This window comes from Euwallacea fornicatus, chromosome 12 (assembly GCF_040115645.1).
Source record: "Euwallacea fornicatus isolate EFF26 chromosome 12, ASM4011564v1, whole genome shotgun sequence".
NCBI lineage: Eukaryota > Metazoa > Arthropoda > Insecta > Coleoptera > Curculionidae > Euwallacea > Euwallacea fornicatus.
In genome coordinates, this window is record NC_089552.1 from 1,147,880 (window position 1) to 1,164,433 (window position 16,554).

Here is a 16,554-nt window from a genome sequence, read left to right on the forward strand (position 1 = left end):
ATCTTGCCTTGAGTTGTTTTTCAGCGGACGGCCAAGTTTCGATACACTTGCATGAGGTTTTGTGGATATAAAAGGAGGAACGAGCTATTGTGGTAAAACTTTATTGAGTTAAATGCTTACATATACTTCTTGCCAATATAAAGCCCGGTTTTTCGACTTCTGGTAAATTTGTCAGCAAGAATCCGACTGGCAAGCTCGTCTTGCTGGGAAAGTTAATAGGAGTTTGAAAACCCAGAACTTAACGGTACAAAATAATAAACAAAAATTAACTAGACCCAGAGGAAATTGTCACTTGGCAAACTTGAGAAGATCTTAAGCACGCAAACCAGTTAATTTTTATTAAGTTGAAACAGCACATATTAGTACAAACAACCTCAAGCAGCCTCCCAATTAAACAAGTGCACGAGTTGTGCACGTAGTCAGTGGATATTCAGTAACATGCTAACACACTGTTCATTAAAATCTAAATATCTTGCTCCAGCAAGAATGTCGTCTGGGTCTGGTTTCCAATGGAATGATATAAAAAGTTAAACATTACAAAATAAATAGAAAAACGTACATAGTAACGGTTTACTGTAATAAAATTTCAAAATAAGTTTGCACCCAATTATGCAACATAAAACTGTTGATACGGGGTCTATCAAAAAAAGGAACGAAAAATCGATTTATATATATGTTGGGTAGTGATAAATCTCCGAGAATTATGACGCATGACAATATATCATCAATTTAGTCATGCAGTTCTTTAATTTTTATTACTTGGAGTGATAATTCGATATTTCATTCTTGTGTAATCAAGCCTTTAGGCATCTTTTGATAAACTGTGTATATTTGACCAATAGAAATTTTGCTTCAAAATAGTTAATTTTTTTAGCTAAAATTGGACAATAATGAAATAAGTCGTGCTAGATAACTGGTACCTGCTACTTTTTAACCTTTACTTATATAAATAACTTCAGTCTTAATATAAGAAAAATGACTTTATCGCTAAGAATTAAAAACCCACTTAAATAAACATTAATACATGTCTACATAAACAAACACCACAAAAAAACACCTTTCGAGGAGTTGGGAACTATCTACTATAGTCCCTATATTTTAGAAGCATACTCTCGATATCTGAATCCACTTTCTCATCCTAAAATTCAATCCATCTCGACCCAAGAAGCCAAATAAATATATTAGTTAATTACCAGAGTTGTATTTCTGCCTACTTTAGCCTTTTGAAGCCAGTTAAGCACCTCCTTGAATTGGCCTAAAGCTTCCTTACACTTGGCAATCATCAAACGATTTTCCTTCCATTCAAATTTGGCCAATTGCTCAGCTTTCAGAAAGTTCGTCAATGCATCCTTATAAGAGGCATTATGAAGCTCACCAAAAAGTGTAGTTGCAACCTTTCTTTCATACCTGAAGTGTTGTTAATCAAAACATGTTCTAGCCATGCAAGTTGTGGCAGCAAAATATTGTATTTTTGCGAAGCGGTTGTGGAGAGTGAGTTCACCTTGTAACTTTTTTGCAAAATTTGGGTGGCACGACAAACCAATTGAACATGGAGGCACATTTGGGCTGTTTTCACATGAAAACCTTAAGTTACGACCAGGTAAGCAAAAACTTAGTTATGTGAGAAATTCAAAAGCAAATGGGAGGCCCTCTTAACCCAGATTTTAAAATTAGAATAAAAAATAGCAAAGAAGTTACAGTGTATCAGTGTTGTATGGTAAACAAAATTGAATTTGTCTCTTGCAAAAGCACATACCATTTCAAGCCTGCAATTTCAAAATTAAATCTTCCCAACATATAGTGTAGTGAGGAGTCATTTGGGTTTATAGAAATGGCTATATCTACATGTTTTTTAAACAAATGCCCATCATTTATCCGTTCTTGGAGAGAGAGTAGATTGCTTCTACTTCCTTATAATAAAGACACATTTTTTGTACTTCAAGGAGGGAATTAAGCATTTTTTTTACCTATTAGAACTGCCAACCATTTGTGTACTTCTGCATGATAAGGAGCTAGGTTTAGAGCTGCTCTACAAGCATCAATACCTATTCAAAAGTGGCCTTAAAAAAAAAAATTAAAAATTATGTCTAGATGACAATTACCTTTATTTAGCTTCTTATGAATGACTTCTTTATCATCATGTCCCTCTGCAAGTTTATGATGGGCTTTTCCTATTCTATATAAAAGTTCAGGATTGCTTGGATGTTCTAAACAAAGGTCTTCTAATTTTTGCAGGCTCTCTTCTATATCCTCAACATTCCCCGAGTCTATCTTCTTATCTAGTTCTTTTAGCAACTGGAACATCATTTGTCTCAAACACTAAAAACCTTTTTAATCACTAAAGCTTACCAAATCTAAGCTAGACGTGCTGTTGACTTGTGAACTTTCATCATCACTGAAGTCATAAAACTCCATATCAGAACTATCAATATTGGAAACACTGAAACACTCATCTGTGGTATTGGATATTATTGAGTTGGCTTTCTTTGCCTTGCTGGGTTTCTTTTGACGAACTGACCTGCAACTAACACCTAAGACTCAATTAGGCACAAACAATGACATTTACCGCTCAGTGCTCTGTTGATTCTGCAACTGTTGAAGCTCCAATTTGACCTTCAACAGGTCTTTTTCCAGTTTTGCCACATCTTTGGCCACGGAGGTGCGCATCTCCTGACGGAGATGTTCAACGAGAAACATGCCAGCAGCACCAATAAACCCCAAGACTGCAGCCCCTAGAAACGCGCTTAAGTGCTGAAGTGGCATTTCCGTAAGAGTTCAGAACGTGGTCTTTAGATAAACATTACGGAAAGGTTGTTTCGTGTTTATGTCGATTTTGCTTTAACTGCGAGAGTAAAAATTCAGTTTTAAGTTCGTTGGCTAATTTTGATAAATTGGTCAAGAAGTCGGAGAAATTTATCAATTTATTTTCGAGATTTTGGCCTTGGAAAAGTAAGGTTAGTGCACTGTTCAATTCAAATCAATGTGTCAAAGTGAAATTCCATTTTGTAACGTCATTTGCCCACAGGCGTATCGCACCTATAGTCGAATCAACGGATTTTTGCATCAAAACTATCACACAGGCATCATTCTAATATTTATTTTACATCCTGCAATATTACTGAAAATACTAAAACGAAAATTTAATTATTTAAAGCATAAGTCTCAGATATACCTCTTTAAAGTTTGAAATACTGCAGGACAATTCCTAAAATATCACGAATCTTGTGGTATAGCATCTGTAGTAGTTTTAGCGTTTTATTTAGAAAACAGTTAGTATATAAAATTAACATTATAAAAAAATCTTACCCGCTGCAACTTGCCAGGTTTTATTCCTTTCAAACATTTTAAAGTTGTTATCACGCTCGTAAATTTTGTATTCAATCTTACACGTTCTACTGTTGTAACTAGCAATATAGTAAGATCTGATCTTTGAACTCACTCGATAATGAACAAATGTAGATACGATTTAAAAATCAGGAGATTGTTTTTATCATTACTGTCATTACACTTACGTTGCATTGATGGATATCACTAAATAATCACTCAAACACGGTTTACCTAGAGAGCTAATAAAAAAGTGAGCCACAGTGTCATCATCTCAATTGTTCGCTTACTATGGTTACCATGGATACGAATGTTGAATGTAACGTCACTATATATGACGCATTGTCTTTTCGTGTTGCGGATTTCATTTGTGCTTAATTTAGGTGAGTTTCTTGCAACTTTTTCGAATCCGTTGGTAGAGAAATTGTGTACACACCGCGGTTGTAAAGTGCCTAGAGTATGAACCCGCAAAATTGCAGCTTCGGAATTTAAACTTAACGATCGGGCCATAATAATCTACTTTACTACCTTAATTTGTGATATCTTATCATTTATCCCCAATAAATCTTCTTTTAAGTCTTTTGGCCCCCGTCACGTAAACAGCACTGTATAAACAACCAGATTAACGTGCCAAAAAGAAGCTTAAAAATAAATTCATGTTCAAGCTGCATCTTAAATTAAACGCTTCTCTTCGTTATTTTGGCAGTGAGAGTGGTTTGCTTGATCAGCAAACAGCTTTTATTTATAAAAGAATATTATTATTATTGTTTTAATTTTCGATGGGAAAAGGAAAGGGCGGCAAGGGCGGAGGAGGTGCTGCTCCGTCTACTGCAGATGTAAGTTATTTATTGGTTTTTTAATATTTTGTATTATATTATAAAATATCGCATTGTATAACTTATGATTGTAGAAGAAAAGTGGTGTAAAATTGACAGACCCGAAAGCGGGAGCTAAGGAATCGGTCACAAAAGGCAGCAAAAAGGGTATGAATTTTATAATTTTACGTCAGTCATTTTTTGAGTTCGTTTTTCAGGTGGCAAGAAGTAGCGCCGAATTTTGAAGTATTTATTTTTATTTATGGCTGTACTGATTTTAAAATAAAGCTCTTTTTGTATAAACCCAAAAATTATTTTGTGTTTTGAAAGAGAGGGTAACATTAATAAGTATTTCTTTTTGAGAACTTTTCTCAGTACTGCTAAAAAAACAGTCTACATTAATAAAAATGAACAGAAAGACTTATGAGCCGAATTATCTCATTATTTACATTGTTTACGTGACGTATACTACATACTATTTTTCAAGTTCAAATTACTCCAAACGCCTCTACATCAATCAACTCTCATTTATCAAACATCAAATTTTTACCATTGTGTTTGACAGTGACAAGTTTATACCACTTGTGACCCACTTTCCTTAGGGTCTGCAGCAAAAAAATTCTTTTGCATCAAAATCTGTCTATTTTCCACTAAAAATGTGTTAAAGCCTGTTAAATTCCTAAAGAGACCTGTGAAGCTTAACGTAATAATGGGCACAGTCCATGCCAAAGTAAATTCACCGCCCTATTTACATAGATCCATCACCTCTAAAAATACTCCCTGATATTTTTGAAGGTTTCCAATGATACTTCCACAAATGTGGGCGATTTTGCCAAGCAAACGGGGCTAAAGGAGCAAGCAGAGGAGCCCGACATCAAAGAGGCGGATTTACAAAAAGTAAATGTATGTATTTCATTCATAGTTCACTATTACACAACTTCAATTGCATAGGCCTTAACTATAGCCAAACAATATGTATAGAGTATAAAGTGTCTTGTTTCATTTTGTTTCAGGCTAGAGTGGATAGAATTACCATTGATGGTTTAGGACGCACCAAAGACGATATTGTTGAAGATTGTATCAAGGAGCTTTTCAAAGCTAAAGATTTTCAAGAAGTACTTCTCAAGGCACATAAGGTCGTCACTTAAATAAGTCACCTGTACAATTTAAAAACTTAAAATTAAAATTCTTGTAGGCCCGAGTAAACCTAGATGAATTGGGTTGTTTTAAAAATATTGGTGTATACATTGACACTAGTAAAGGTCCTAAGGCTACAGTCGATGGTTTAGAGGCAAGTTCAAGTATTATGGAATGTGCTGAAACTTGATCAAACAATATGTTTAATTTAGGTGACTTTTGATGTAAAAGAATACAAAAGAGTGACTGGGGGGATTAGTACCCATGTGGGCAACAATGAGGGGACAGTTCTTGTGGGGCTACGTGCTCCTAATATATTAGGGAGGGGGGAGAAAGTGCAGATTGAATACAGCTATGGCTCAAAGAAAACTAGCAATTTCAATTTGTCATTTATAAACCCTTTTAGGGGCAGACACAGACCAACGTAAGTGAATCTTTGATGTTTGTGATCAGATTAGCTTATTATTTGAGACACAATGATTACTTAAACTAATAAAATTCATACATTAGAATAAGAACATCTATTATGCAAGCTCATTCTGAATGGCCTAGTTCAGGCTATAAACAGTTAGAAAAGGGCCTGATTGTTGATCTGGGGTTCTATTCTACATCAATAGTAAGTGCTCGAGTTTAAATTTTTAAGCTATGGGAGCATTTGTGGAGTTTTAGTTTAAACACAATCTTCAATGGGAGGGAATCATCAGGGACTTAAACACTCTATCTCGAACAAGTTCATTTGAGGTCAGGGAACAGGCAGGGCCTACTTTAAAATCCTCAATAAAGCATATATTATCTGTGGACCTTAGAGATGACCTAATTTTTCCTTCAGGAGGGTAATGATTTTCCCTTAGTTGTAATTAACAATAGGTAACTAATTACGCGTTTTGAAGCTCCTTGACTCAGGTGACCTCAGAACTAGCCGGCTTAGGAGGCAACATTGGTTTTCTCAAAAATGAGATTTTCTTCCAAGATAATTTTTCCATTCTTGAAGACATTGTAAGTGAAGCCCAGTTATGGCCTATTAAATCAAGGTCCTGGCAGCTTTATCAAGAACATAATTGTCATGGAATCAATGGAAAATATGTGAAAAAACCGTTACAGTAAGTTATGAATTGTAAACATTGCCCTTTATTAATTTCATTGTTTCCATGAAAATTATCTTTTGGGTAAAGTTGGGGATCTGACTTTTTTTCAGCACTAAAATATTAAGAAACAAAAAATTTCAAGGTGCTGCAATTCAGCTTTATGACCGGATATCTGACACCTGTGAGCAAAGATAAGAAAGTCACCGTAGTTGACCGGTGCCATGTCGGAGGCCCTCTGTCTATAAGAGGCTTCGAAACCCGTGGTATAGGCCCCCACGCGGACGGAGATGCTTTAGGGTCAAACGCGTATTGGGCGACTGGACTGCACTTATTCACGCCTCTTCCATTCAGACCTGGACGAGGGGGGTTTGGGGACCTGTTTAGAACACATTTCTTCGTCAATGCCGGGAACGTTGGCGACTTTTCTTTAGGTATGTTGTTAGCTTTGAAATTTCGTCTTCGTGTTACGCTTACAAAAAACATCATGATTCTTTTCTTTTTAGAAAAAACTTCTAAATCAGATTTTCTAGAAATTATACGCAATAACATGAGGATTTCCTATGGACTAGGCGTGGCATTACGTTTTGGAAACATGGCGCGTCTCGAGGTAAACTACTGTTTCCCCTATAAGTTTGAAAAGGGAGACCAAACGCATCCAGGGGTGCAGTTTGGCATAGGCCTGCAGTTTTTATAGTGTTTATCGCTCTTTTAATAGTGATTGTGAAAAATATAGTATTTCTCGAAGCAATTTAGCCTTCGGCGTCGCCAGTATGTTTCAGTCTTTAAGAGGTTTTTAAATTATATGTGTATTTTTCAAAAAACATCGGCTAGTTCTAGCGTTAATAAAATTTGTTAGTAAAATGTATGTGAGAGTTTTATTGCTCTTCTGAAACGTCAATTTTTGGTGCAAAAATTATCCATTACCATTTAAATCAACAATTGTTAAGTCAATTATCACTTCAATTATCGGTCAATTATCACTTCAGTTATCGGTCAATTATTGCTCCGGTTATCAGTCTAATTATCGACCAATCGTCACTTTAATTATCGATCAACCGTCATTTCAATGATCACATCACTAATCGGTCAAATATCACGCCGATTATGAGTCATTTATCACGTCAATTATCAGATAATGATCACTTCAATTATCGGTAAATTATCAGTCAATGACCACGTCAATTATCACTCTAATTATCAATTAATCGTCACTTTAATTATCGATTAATCGTCACTTCAATTATCGGTCAATTATCACTTCAGTTATCGGTCAATTATTGCTCCGGTTATCAGTCAATTATCACTTCCATTATCACCTAAATGATCAGATTTGGAAATAATCGAGGGTAAAGGGTCGCTGTTTCATATAAATTACTTTATTTATACCAGATCACAATAATATACAGGGTTTAACGAGCCCGGATTTCTGTTATCTTAAAGAGATGTTGCGCGATTTAAAGCGTGGTAAGAATTTGAATTGTTATTGAAATTCAAATTGCGCGGCTTAGCCCTAATTTAGTGTGGGGCTCACAAAAGGGGTACTTTGAATACAGTTACACAATTCTTTGTCAATAAGAGTATTAATAATGTATAAAGAAGGAATTATCTTGAACCACAATAAGCACCCGTGTTCAACATCTATCTCTTTGCTCAGATTATTTTCTGTCATGAGCTATTGATGGAAATGTGGGATTTCACCGAACTGCTACGACTTCTACTCGTCCTCGATCTAGACCGTCTCGCCTTCTTCGATTTCTTTTTATCGGATTTCGAATGCTTCCTGATAAACACAAGCCATCATATGTCTGAAGTGACTATGCAATTTTCATACATTGACAAACCTTTTATGAGTCTTTTTCTTCTTATCCTTCCTGCGCTTCCTGTCCTCTTCCCGTTCTGAGCTTCTGCTCCTCTGTCTGTCTTCTTTTTTGTTGCGCTTCTTGTTTCGCCTTTCTCTTGACCTCGACCTACGGCCCGAACGACCATTGCCCTTCGACTTGGATCGACTTTTACCCCTGGACGGCGATTTATCTTTGGTTGTACTTTTTTCTCGTGTTGTACTTCTCGATCTGCTAATTTCATCTTGTGTATTGCGTAAAGCTACAGTTATCAATTACCTGACAATTATAACACTATCTGGAGACCCATGTCTGCTACTGATTGAAGATTGAGGAGATACTCGGGAGTTCTTGCTTTGCAGCTTCGGTAGAGGGGATTGAGGTTCTTTTGAACGATCTCTACTAGCTCTCGGTGGAGCCTCTACCGACTTGAGTTTGAGGAACATGGCAGCTTTACGCTTGCGCTCCAACTGGCGTGCTTTTTCCCTTTCGTCTGCTTCTTTATCATCGACTAAATGAAAATTTAAGAAACTGGTATTTATTTCTCATACAAAGGCTAGCTTAACAATTTACGTTTTTTCTGCTCTTCCATCTGCATCATCTCCAAAATTGGATCATCCGCTAAATCTTCTCCATTCTTAACATCGCTGCCTTCTCCCGGATCAAACATGTCGATGGCGGGTAAAGGCTTTTTTTTAAGCCGCAATTCCGGTTTTCCTTTCGGGCTCGATCCATTTTTGATCGTTGGAGGAGTTCTGGAGCGAGATTTACCCAGTTTTACTGGTGGAATTGGAGATTTCGAGCGAGACTTCGATCGACTTGGAATGATTGCCATAATTATCGGCTCTTCGACTGGGAGCTTTGTGACCACAACATCAACAGGGGTAGTAATAATCTTTTGAGCAGTTTTAGAAGTCGGTGAAGTCTCAGTGGCTTTAATGGGGGCTGCTTTTACGACCTCAGGACTAGTTTCCTCGTCGGATGAATCTTCAACTGGAAGGGCGCTTTTAATTTCCTTCGTAGGTTCCTCTTTAGGCTTTTTAATCGAAAAGCTAACCGGAGCTGGACAGAGGGTAATAGGGATTGCCAAGAACATGCATCAGAAAACTTACTTATAGGCTTTTTTGGCTTGCCTAGCGCCTGTTTGTCATAATCGACAGTCTGCTCTTCTTTGATTTCTTGTTTAACTCTTAGCTTGGCCAATTTAGCCCTAATAGAATAGGGCAACATTGGTTTAAGTGGTGTTAAGGTGACGGTTACTGTTACCTGTAATACTCGTGATAATCGTGGCCTTGGTCAAGGAACAGAAACCGCGGATCCGCCTTCTGCCTAATAATGTCTTCAAACTGGTCCCCGTTCTTTATCACGTACTCTGCCATTTTATCTATCACAGTCTGCACATCGGCTGGAGGAATTCTATAAAGACATATATACGTTAATCTTTTATATTATCAATCTCGTTGGCAAAGTAACAAAAGCATGATAGTTTAAATCAACCAGACGACTTACTTGTAATTTTCCTTTTCTACTTTTTTGGGAGGTTCTTGTAAGTCTCGCTCATCTTCCGATTCCTCCTCGGATCCTGATCCATAAGCAGCCAATGAGAGTAAAGGTTTTTTAACTGTAATCCGCATTATAAATGTATATCTTACATATGCAAATTTATACATTAAAAGCATCAATTTCGATAATTCACTACATACAGGCAAAACAAAGTTCTGATCGTAAATTTCCTAATTTCTAAACTTTTCCTGACAGTACCTTCATTCTCGTCGTACTTCACCAACGACACTTTCTTTTCTTCAGGTGTCTTTTCTACTACTTCTTCTTTAACCACAGGAGGCAAGAGGGGCACGTTCGCAGTGTAGGGGTTGACACTGTCTTTATTCAAGTTGGACACTGAAACCGTTAATAGGTTCATTTAGTACCGTGTCATTAACCCAAAATTTAGGGACTGCGAACTAAGCTTCCGGAGTAGAAAATCGTACAGAAAAAGTCATCATAAAATTTCGTTAAAACTGAACTTACCAATCTGGGCGTAAGAATTATTGTTGGCGTTAGCTTGAGCCTGCTGCTGCTGCACCTCTTGCATTTGCTTCTGTTGCACAAACTGGGCCCAGGCCATTTGATGAATATAACTCTGCATGTTTTGATCCAATTGACGAAAATTTATTGGCAATCCTGCATATAAAGCTAAGAGAAATGAATTAGCATTCGACCTTCTCTCGTTCAAAACGTTGTTTCGCTAAGCAAGACATTGAATCGGTTGGTTTAGATTATTATAACAAATATAAAAAGTAACTTACCTCCTTGTTCGCTATTAACCACTGAATGCCGCCAATACTCGTAGAATTGTTGCACGTAGTAATATTGATGGTATTGTTGCTCCAAAGCAGCTTGCTGCTGTTGCGGGTCGGGCTGAGCGGTAGCGGCAAGCCCCGCCCCTTGGATACGAGTGACCAATTGCGAGTAGGCGCAATCGGCGGAGGGTCGGTAAGGAAAGCTCTGAGTGATCGAGGGCGTATCCTGTCAGAAAAAGAAGGCGTGTTATCGTTTGCCGTGGAGTTGACCTTATGGGTAAAGGTCTTGGTGCTGCAATTATGGGCTTCTTGATTGGTTAAGTACCAAGCAGCGTGTTTTTCTACGCTACATATCAATACTCAATTTATATTTGAGCCTAGTATCTAACATGCTACTTGGTACTGTCGAGCAATCACCATCAGAGGGCCTGTAAAGTCAATGTTTGAAGCAGCATCTCTGCAGGCTGTCTGCTTGCTCTCCTCGGTTCGAGGCTTCATCAGGCGCTTACCCGGGACAAAAAGGGAGAAACAGAAAATGAGAAAAAGGGGATAAGCGCTGCGCTTTGTTGCCACCGGCAATTTTAAAGCATATAAAAAAGTAACGTATCCGGGCGAGAAAATGCTGTATAAATAAGCTGCTGCTGGGGCTACTGCCGCGAATACTGAGAGCAAAATGAGACCTGTAACATAAAATAACGGATTATAAATTCAAAATGTTTGAACGAGATTAAAGCGGAGCGTGGCCAGGAACAAGTAGGGATACCGCGACCTTCTTGTATAAATAAATTAAACAGTATTTAAAATGGCAAGAACTTCATGATTCATATTTGTATTATCATTTGTATGCTAAAAAATGATTTTCTGTGGGCAACATGTAGACCGGAACACGTGATTAATTGATTTTTGGCTGGTTTCACACAGAAAAGGGCCGTTCACTGTTACTACAAAAGTCTATGCAGACTATACTCACACACATTCTCTCAAAATTTATGTAAATATCTAAGAAGCAGCAACAGCTGTAAAAAAACAATAAATAGTGTTATATTTTGATGTTGGCTTCTCTGAATTTGTTTATATAATGCAGCGCTCTCATCAGTATATGATCAAAGTCCTCAATATAAATGAATTTTGGTTAACTTTAACTCTCATATTAAATAGGAGAAAGGGATACTTATTACCCCTTCTCTCTCCTGGCCACACTCCTGATCTTAAGATTCAAGCAAATGCGTTTTAGTTCGCAAACGAAACACATTTAAATAAATCTTTTAAAGATCTTAAATACAAACCTGATAAAGTATTGTGTACTTTATATGAGGACTCTAAGTTTTTTCACTCAAATACCAATGGGAGATTTCTTAGATTGACACAAACTGAATCTTTATGAGTTGAAAAACAATTTACTTAAATTCTCTCTTGTAGTACATTTTTTGAGAGGAAATCACAGCCAAAAGCTTGAAAATCAAAGTAGAAAGTCTGTACAACTACCTGTATGTATTGAAATAAAAATTTCAGTTCACCAACACATGACAATGTATGTGCACATCAAGTATCACCTAAAGCACCCTGAAATAACTGTGAACTATGTGACGCAACAGTTTGTTGAAACTGAAACACTCAGCAAAACCACCTACCAGTTTAGCGCTGCCCGACACTAAGCTGGGATGCAAATAGTGCGCACCCTGATCCTCTACTTTTGAGTCGTCTTCCTTAGTTTCCTCTGAAAAAAGAATATAGATAGGCAAGCTCTAAAAATGCAATCATATTACCAATTACAAACCTGGTTTTTTCTCACATTGGGGCTGATATCGTCCGTTTTTCAGTGCGGCTAAAATATGCCGATAGAACTTGTAAAGCGGGTCGTGGACTATCAAAAAGCTGAATTGGGGATTGTCAGCCTGCTTGGCTTTAATAAGAATTTCCATTTGAGGCCCTTGACGACAGACAAATAATGCTGTCTTCTCGATTCTAGCATACTCCTTCATTGTTTTCGGCTATGGAAGTCTTAAAATCCTCAGCTGATCTTAAGTCTTCACAATTTAACTTACAATGCTGATGTCTACTGGGACATCTAGAATTGGAGAAGGTTTATAAGGCTCATCTTCTTCTTCTTTTTCAGGAACTGTAGGGATGGCTTCTTGAGGTGATGGGTCGACAGGTTCAGAACTGTTGTAGTCAAAGGCAAAGGCATTTGTTTTCTGTCTTTTCGCTACTTCTTCTATTGAAATGTTACATGACTGTGTGAACAAAATACTTGGCTCAGGGAACAAATGTACCTTTGTACATCTCCTCCTCTTCTTCATTGATCTCCAAGGAATAGTATCTCTCTTTGTCACATAATTCCTCCAACTTATTTTGTGACTCACTAAGACCTAACCAACGTAATGTATCATATCCTTCACGGCTAGCCTCAAACATTTTTAAGTCAGACAAAGTTCCTCTGCCATCATATCTGGAATTAAACACTACATTTCTTACCCACACTTCAACAATTGTTACACAATGAAAATGGCTATTTATCTTAGTTCATAGATGAAATTGCAAAGAACAAATCCTGAAATGTCCTATAAACATTCAAGCTTTCCAAACTGATTGACAAACATGAGATTTCGACTAATTTTCAGAGCAGGTTATTGAACACTCGAAAGTTACCTATCAATCTTCAAAGATTCATTGCCCATCCAAGGGATCAAGTGCTTTCCCTTATCAATGTACAATGCTTTCTCGTCATCCCGAAATATTTTACATGAATATCCGAACACGAGTAAATCATCCAGGTTCTCGTCCACCCGGTTTTTGCGCAAAATACCCGAATCTGTTGAGCCCCACTGAGACATTATTCACTATTTAATGGTGTATAGTAATTCCTTATGTGGCAACTGCTACACCGGGTTTGAAAACGATAGTTATACTTAGCAATATATCATTTTCTCACAGATAAAAGCCATGAAAGCGCTTTTTACGTGAATATTAGTTAGAATATTTCTCTAAATGTTTCAAAAAGAGACAAAAATTTTTGGAAAATAGCGAGTGAAGTGCTATCTTTTATAACATCTCTTTTAAATAAAATAATCTGCTGATGTTGGCAGGTGACAGTCATAAATTGACCAAAAGCAGGGACGTACGATTTAAGGCTGAAAAAAAAAACAGAGCCAATTGTAGTACTAGTGTTAGTTCGCAAGAACGTTATAATAGTTTCTAAATCATTAACAGGCAAATGTGTGTTGAATTTCAATTAATTTAATATTTTCTCGTAAGTCGTATGTATCGACAAATTTTATATCAATAAACAAACCTTCTGACAGCAAAAATGTTTACATTGTATTATTTTTATAAAGTGTCCCAACATGCTCCAATTAGAAAATTAAACATTAGCACTAATTGTTGAGTAAGTGTAATTTGGTACAAGACTTCATTTACCATATAAGCGCCTAGACTCACACAGTCCTTAATTCATCAACGTGCCCCTAGAGCAAATTTAGCCAACATGTTTAATGCAAAGTGTTCTGCGTCAGCCTTATTGATTTTAACGCTGGTAAGTATCCACATCCGAAAACTCCTCTTTTTCCGCCGGAGGGAAACCAGAGGCTCTTATAAAGCCTTGCCTACCCTAATGTTTTTTAGATTATTTCTGTGACCTCTGCTGACGTAGCTACAAACAGCATCACTCGTAAAATGAGCCCCTACTCCAAAGCGAACCCCATTAACGTAATAGACTCCCTGCGCAAACAGATTGAATTTAAGGAGTTAGAGCTCCAGAGAGCCGAGAAGGTGAACAAAAACTTCGAGAAAATGATCGAATTGGTCAATATTTTGGGCCAAGTGGACACGTTTTTGACTGACCGCACCAGGGCGTTAGTGAAGAAACTTGCGGTTCTCACCGAAAATAGTGACGATATTATTGTGGCAAAGGCGGTTAATAATGTAAAATAAATCGATTATCAGCATAGAGAATGGTTATGTCATTATTCACTCCTTCAATTATTGTTCAATTTGCATATGGCGAAAGAGGAAGGTCATCAATTGTCTCGCAAGTAAATAAATCCTCGTTTTTTCGCGAGCGGTAAGTGAGAAAGACTACTACGAGACATAAATAGGTTTATAGGCGTGTTTTTGTCATTTTGGTTGGAAGAAAATCCTTTTAAATTTGCGCTGAATATTTAGGAAAGATCCTGTATAATACACCTTTTATATTAATATAATATACCTTTTAATATATTCACATACTAAATGGGATCGAACATGGTTACTGCACTTTTAGAGATCGAGAGATTTATATTTCTATCACTTAAGAAAAAATTTTCTGATTGTAGAACAAAATTAGGGAAAAAATCATCATATTAAAAAACCGCCGAAAGTATTTAAATTTGTGTATATCTGGTTGCTATGGAGACTAACTTCGCACATGGTAAATAACGTCACTGTCATGCTACTGACAGTAACAAGGTTGTTATATTTGGTTATGTTTCATTCAAACACAAGACGGAATTAAAAACGTTTAAAATTGATTGCTCAAGGTTTGAGAGCTCCAAACCGAGGCTCATCATTCTTGAATCGATTATAAACAAAATTTATTCAAGTTTAGTAAATGGATTCTATTAAAGGCACGTGGCATTCCTATTCTGTATATAACTTACTGCACCCAGAGAATCTGTATAAAATTGCTATTGTTATATCTTTTTCCAGACCAAATGAACGCCCCACTCCCTCAGGAAATACTCCAAGGAAACAACCTCACAAAAGAAGAGGCCTCCAAGTAACAATAAAATACCATATGTTGCACTAAATAATTTGTCAAAACCTTTCAGACACATTCAAACTATTCTGCGTCAAACTTTGCCTTCAAGTGACTCAAAAAACTTGAAAGCAGATTTCAAATGGCAGTTCTTCTTGGAACAACACTATGTAGTGAAACTCAACCGACGCAAGCAGAAGAAGACGTTTTTGACCAGGAAGCAGAGGAAGAAAATGGGCCTTCTGAAGCTGCCAAAAGTATGTTTGTATTTTTGGTTTTAATAAGATCCATTAATTTTTAGTGCTTGTAGGAGAATTGGAAGTATTCATCTTTGCAAGTGGTGAGAGACATGTGGAAAGAGTACATGAGAGAGAATCTGGAATTGATTCAACGGGCTCCTACATGTGTTGATCAAGACTGGAACAGCTTTAGGTAACAAAGAGGCACATGAAGCCAGCAGCAGATGATGAATGATCTTTGTAATATAGGTTCCATACAGCAAAAAACTAATTCAATTCCAAATCAACAAAAATGTCAGTTTACCAAGCATATTTTTGACTATTAGGAATTGATATTGTTAATAGTCAGAAGTTGAATTAGTATCAATTATCCCTGCAATCTCAGACTTATTATGGTCCATTTGACGTACTTACTTCTCTCCTAGTAGGTTCTGGTTCTTCATGAACCTTAGCCCTTTTGTGTTCTAACTCCATTTCTGCTCTACTGAAGATGTCAAATTTTCCCTAAAAATTGACACTTGTTGTCTACTTGGTCATATCAGGGATCGCATTCGTTCCTTCACTGGCCCTGAGATGAATTTTTCTCTACTCAGTAGGTTTTCAGTGCTCCTGAAATCCAACTTTCTATAATCTGGAATTGGAGTACTTCTCTGTTAGAACAAACCTATATTGCACCCTTGTTCATTGTTGATAACTGCTTTAAAGACATTCTAGCATATGGATATTTACAGTGTAATAGTGGCCAAATCTGAAATGGTAGGAGCAGACTTGAGAGTAGTGAAATCAAAGGTGCCTAGTTTGATAGGCATGCACGGTACTGTGGTACTGGAGACTAAAATGTCCTTTCAGATAGTGACCCCACAAGACAAGCTTAAAAGTAGGCGAATACAGAATCTAAATATATATTTTTATATTAATGTGGCCACTTTTCTAGCAATCTTGAAAGAAACATCAATATTTGAATTTCTTTTGGACAATATGAAGTTCACTTTCTTAGGGAAGCATTTGACGACCAGGCCCAGCGAGCGGAGCGTCAAGAAAATACGTAATTTAATGCAACCAGACTTATAGTGAACGGGTCACA

General features: G+C 37.0%; 5 protein-coding genes and 1 long non-coding RNA gene across 10 annotated transcripts; 4 read left to right on the forward strand and 2 right to left on the reverse strand.

Annotated features, from left to right (window-relative positions):
- Positions 1-85: 85 nt before the first annotated feature.
- Positions 86-3,493, reverse strand: LOC136342664 (regulator of microtubule dynamics protein 1-like). Of its 3 annotated transcripts, none has more exons than XM_066288698.1 (8): positions 3,307-3,493; positions 2,567-2,732; positions 2,350-2,518; positions 2,103-2,295; positions 1,968-2,045; positions 1,757-1,910; positions 1,194-1,407; positions 86-1,138 (listed from the first exon to the last, which is right to left on the reverse strand). In XM_066288698.1, the coding sequence occupies exons 1-8, from the start codon at positions 3,341-3,343 to the stop codon at positions 1,076-1,078; spliced, it is 1,074 nt and encodes a 357-aa protein (XP_066144795.1). In that variant the 5' UTR covers positions 3,344-3,493; the 3' UTR covers positions 86-1,075. The 3 variants fall into 3 exon arrangements, with proteins under 3 accessions (XP_066144795.1, XP_066144797.1, XP_066144796.1); XM_066288700.1 differs by having other exon boundaries at positions 2,567-2,842; positions 3,307-3,487; XM_066288699.1 differs by lacking the exon at positions 3,307-3,493 and having other exon boundaries at positions 2,567-3,235.
- Positions 3,494-3,692: 199 nt separating this feature from the next.
- On the forward strand, positions 3,693-4,450 carry LOC136342666 (uncharacterized). Its single transcript, XR_010732677.1, has 4 exons — positions 3,693-3,707; positions 3,902-4,160; positions 4,235-4,307; positions 4,358-4,450. It is a non-coding gene; the product is annotated as an uncharacterized lncRNA (long non-coding RNA).
- Positions 4,451-4,706: 256 nt separating this feature from the next.
- LOC136342383 (sorting and assembly machinery component 50 homolog B) lies at positions 4,707-7,226 on the forward strand. The gene is made up of 10 exons (XM_066288125.1): positions 4,707-4,869; positions 4,935-5,042; positions 5,153-5,275; positions 5,335-5,430; positions 5,489-5,700; positions 5,787-5,892; positions 5,946-6,109; positions 6,167-6,272; positions 6,504-6,792; positions 6,865-7,226. The coding sequence occupies exons 1-10, from the start codon at positions 4,849-4,851 to the stop codon at positions 7,053-7,055; spliced, it is 1,416 nt and encodes a 471-aa protein (XP_066144222.1). The 5' UTR covers positions 4,707-4,848; the 3' UTR covers positions 7,056-7,226.
- A 495-nt stretch (positions 7,227-7,721) lies between these two features.
- On the reverse strand, positions 7,722-13,569 carry su(w[a]) (suppressor of white-apricot). 2 transcript variants are annotated; one of them, XM_066288123.1, is made up of 15 exons: positions 13,149-13,569; positions 12,773-12,948; positions 12,545-12,714; positions 12,277-12,490; positions 12,131-12,216; positions 10,506-10,725; positions 10,228-10,392; positions 9,961-10,098; positions 9,709-9,781; positions 9,466-9,615; positions 9,312-9,409; positions 8,773-9,261; positions 8,479-8,710; positions 8,203-8,430; positions 7,722-8,141 (listed from the first exon to the last, which is right to left on the reverse strand). In XM_066288123.1, exons 1-15 carry the CDS (start codon positions 13,331-13,333, stop codon positions 8,027-8,029), a joined length of 2,739 nt encoding a protein of 912 aa, XP_066144220.1. In that variant the 5' UTR covers positions 13,334-13,569; the 3' UTR covers positions 7,722-8,026. The 2 variants fall into 2 exon arrangements, with proteins under 2 accessions (XP_066144220.1, XP_066144219.1); XM_066288122.1 differs by having other exon boundaries at positions 9,709-9,820.
- Positions 13,570-13,744: 175 nt separating this feature from the next.
- LOC136342367 (uncharacterized) lies at positions 13,745-14,677 on the forward strand. Its single transcript, XM_066288087.1, has 2 exons — positions 13,745-14,031; positions 14,121-14,677. Exons 1-2 carry the CDS (start codon positions 13,984-13,986, stop codon positions 14,427-14,429), a joined length of 357 nt encoding a protein of 118 aa, XP_066144184.1. The 5' UTR covers positions 13,745-13,983; the 3' UTR covers positions 14,430-14,677.
- Positions 14,678-14,941: 264 nt separating this feature from the next.
- Positions 14,942-16,541, forward strand: Pop4 (ribonuclease P/MRP subunit POP4). 2 transcript variants are annotated; one of them, XM_066288137.1, is made up of 6 exons: positions 14,942-15,100; positions 15,183-15,252; positions 15,305-15,488; positions 15,542-15,663; positions 16,202-16,347; positions 16,405-16,541. In XM_066288137.1, exons 1-6 carry the CDS (start codon positions 15,085-15,087, stop codon positions 16,539-16,541), a joined length of 675 nt encoding a protein of 224 aa, XP_066144234.1. In that variant the 5' UTR covers positions 14,942-15,084. The 2 variants fall into 2 exon arrangements, with proteins under 2 accessions (XP_066144234.1, XP_066144235.1); XM_066288138.1 differs by having other exon boundaries at positions 14,947-15,120.
- Positions 16,542-16,554: the final 13 nt, after the last annotated feature.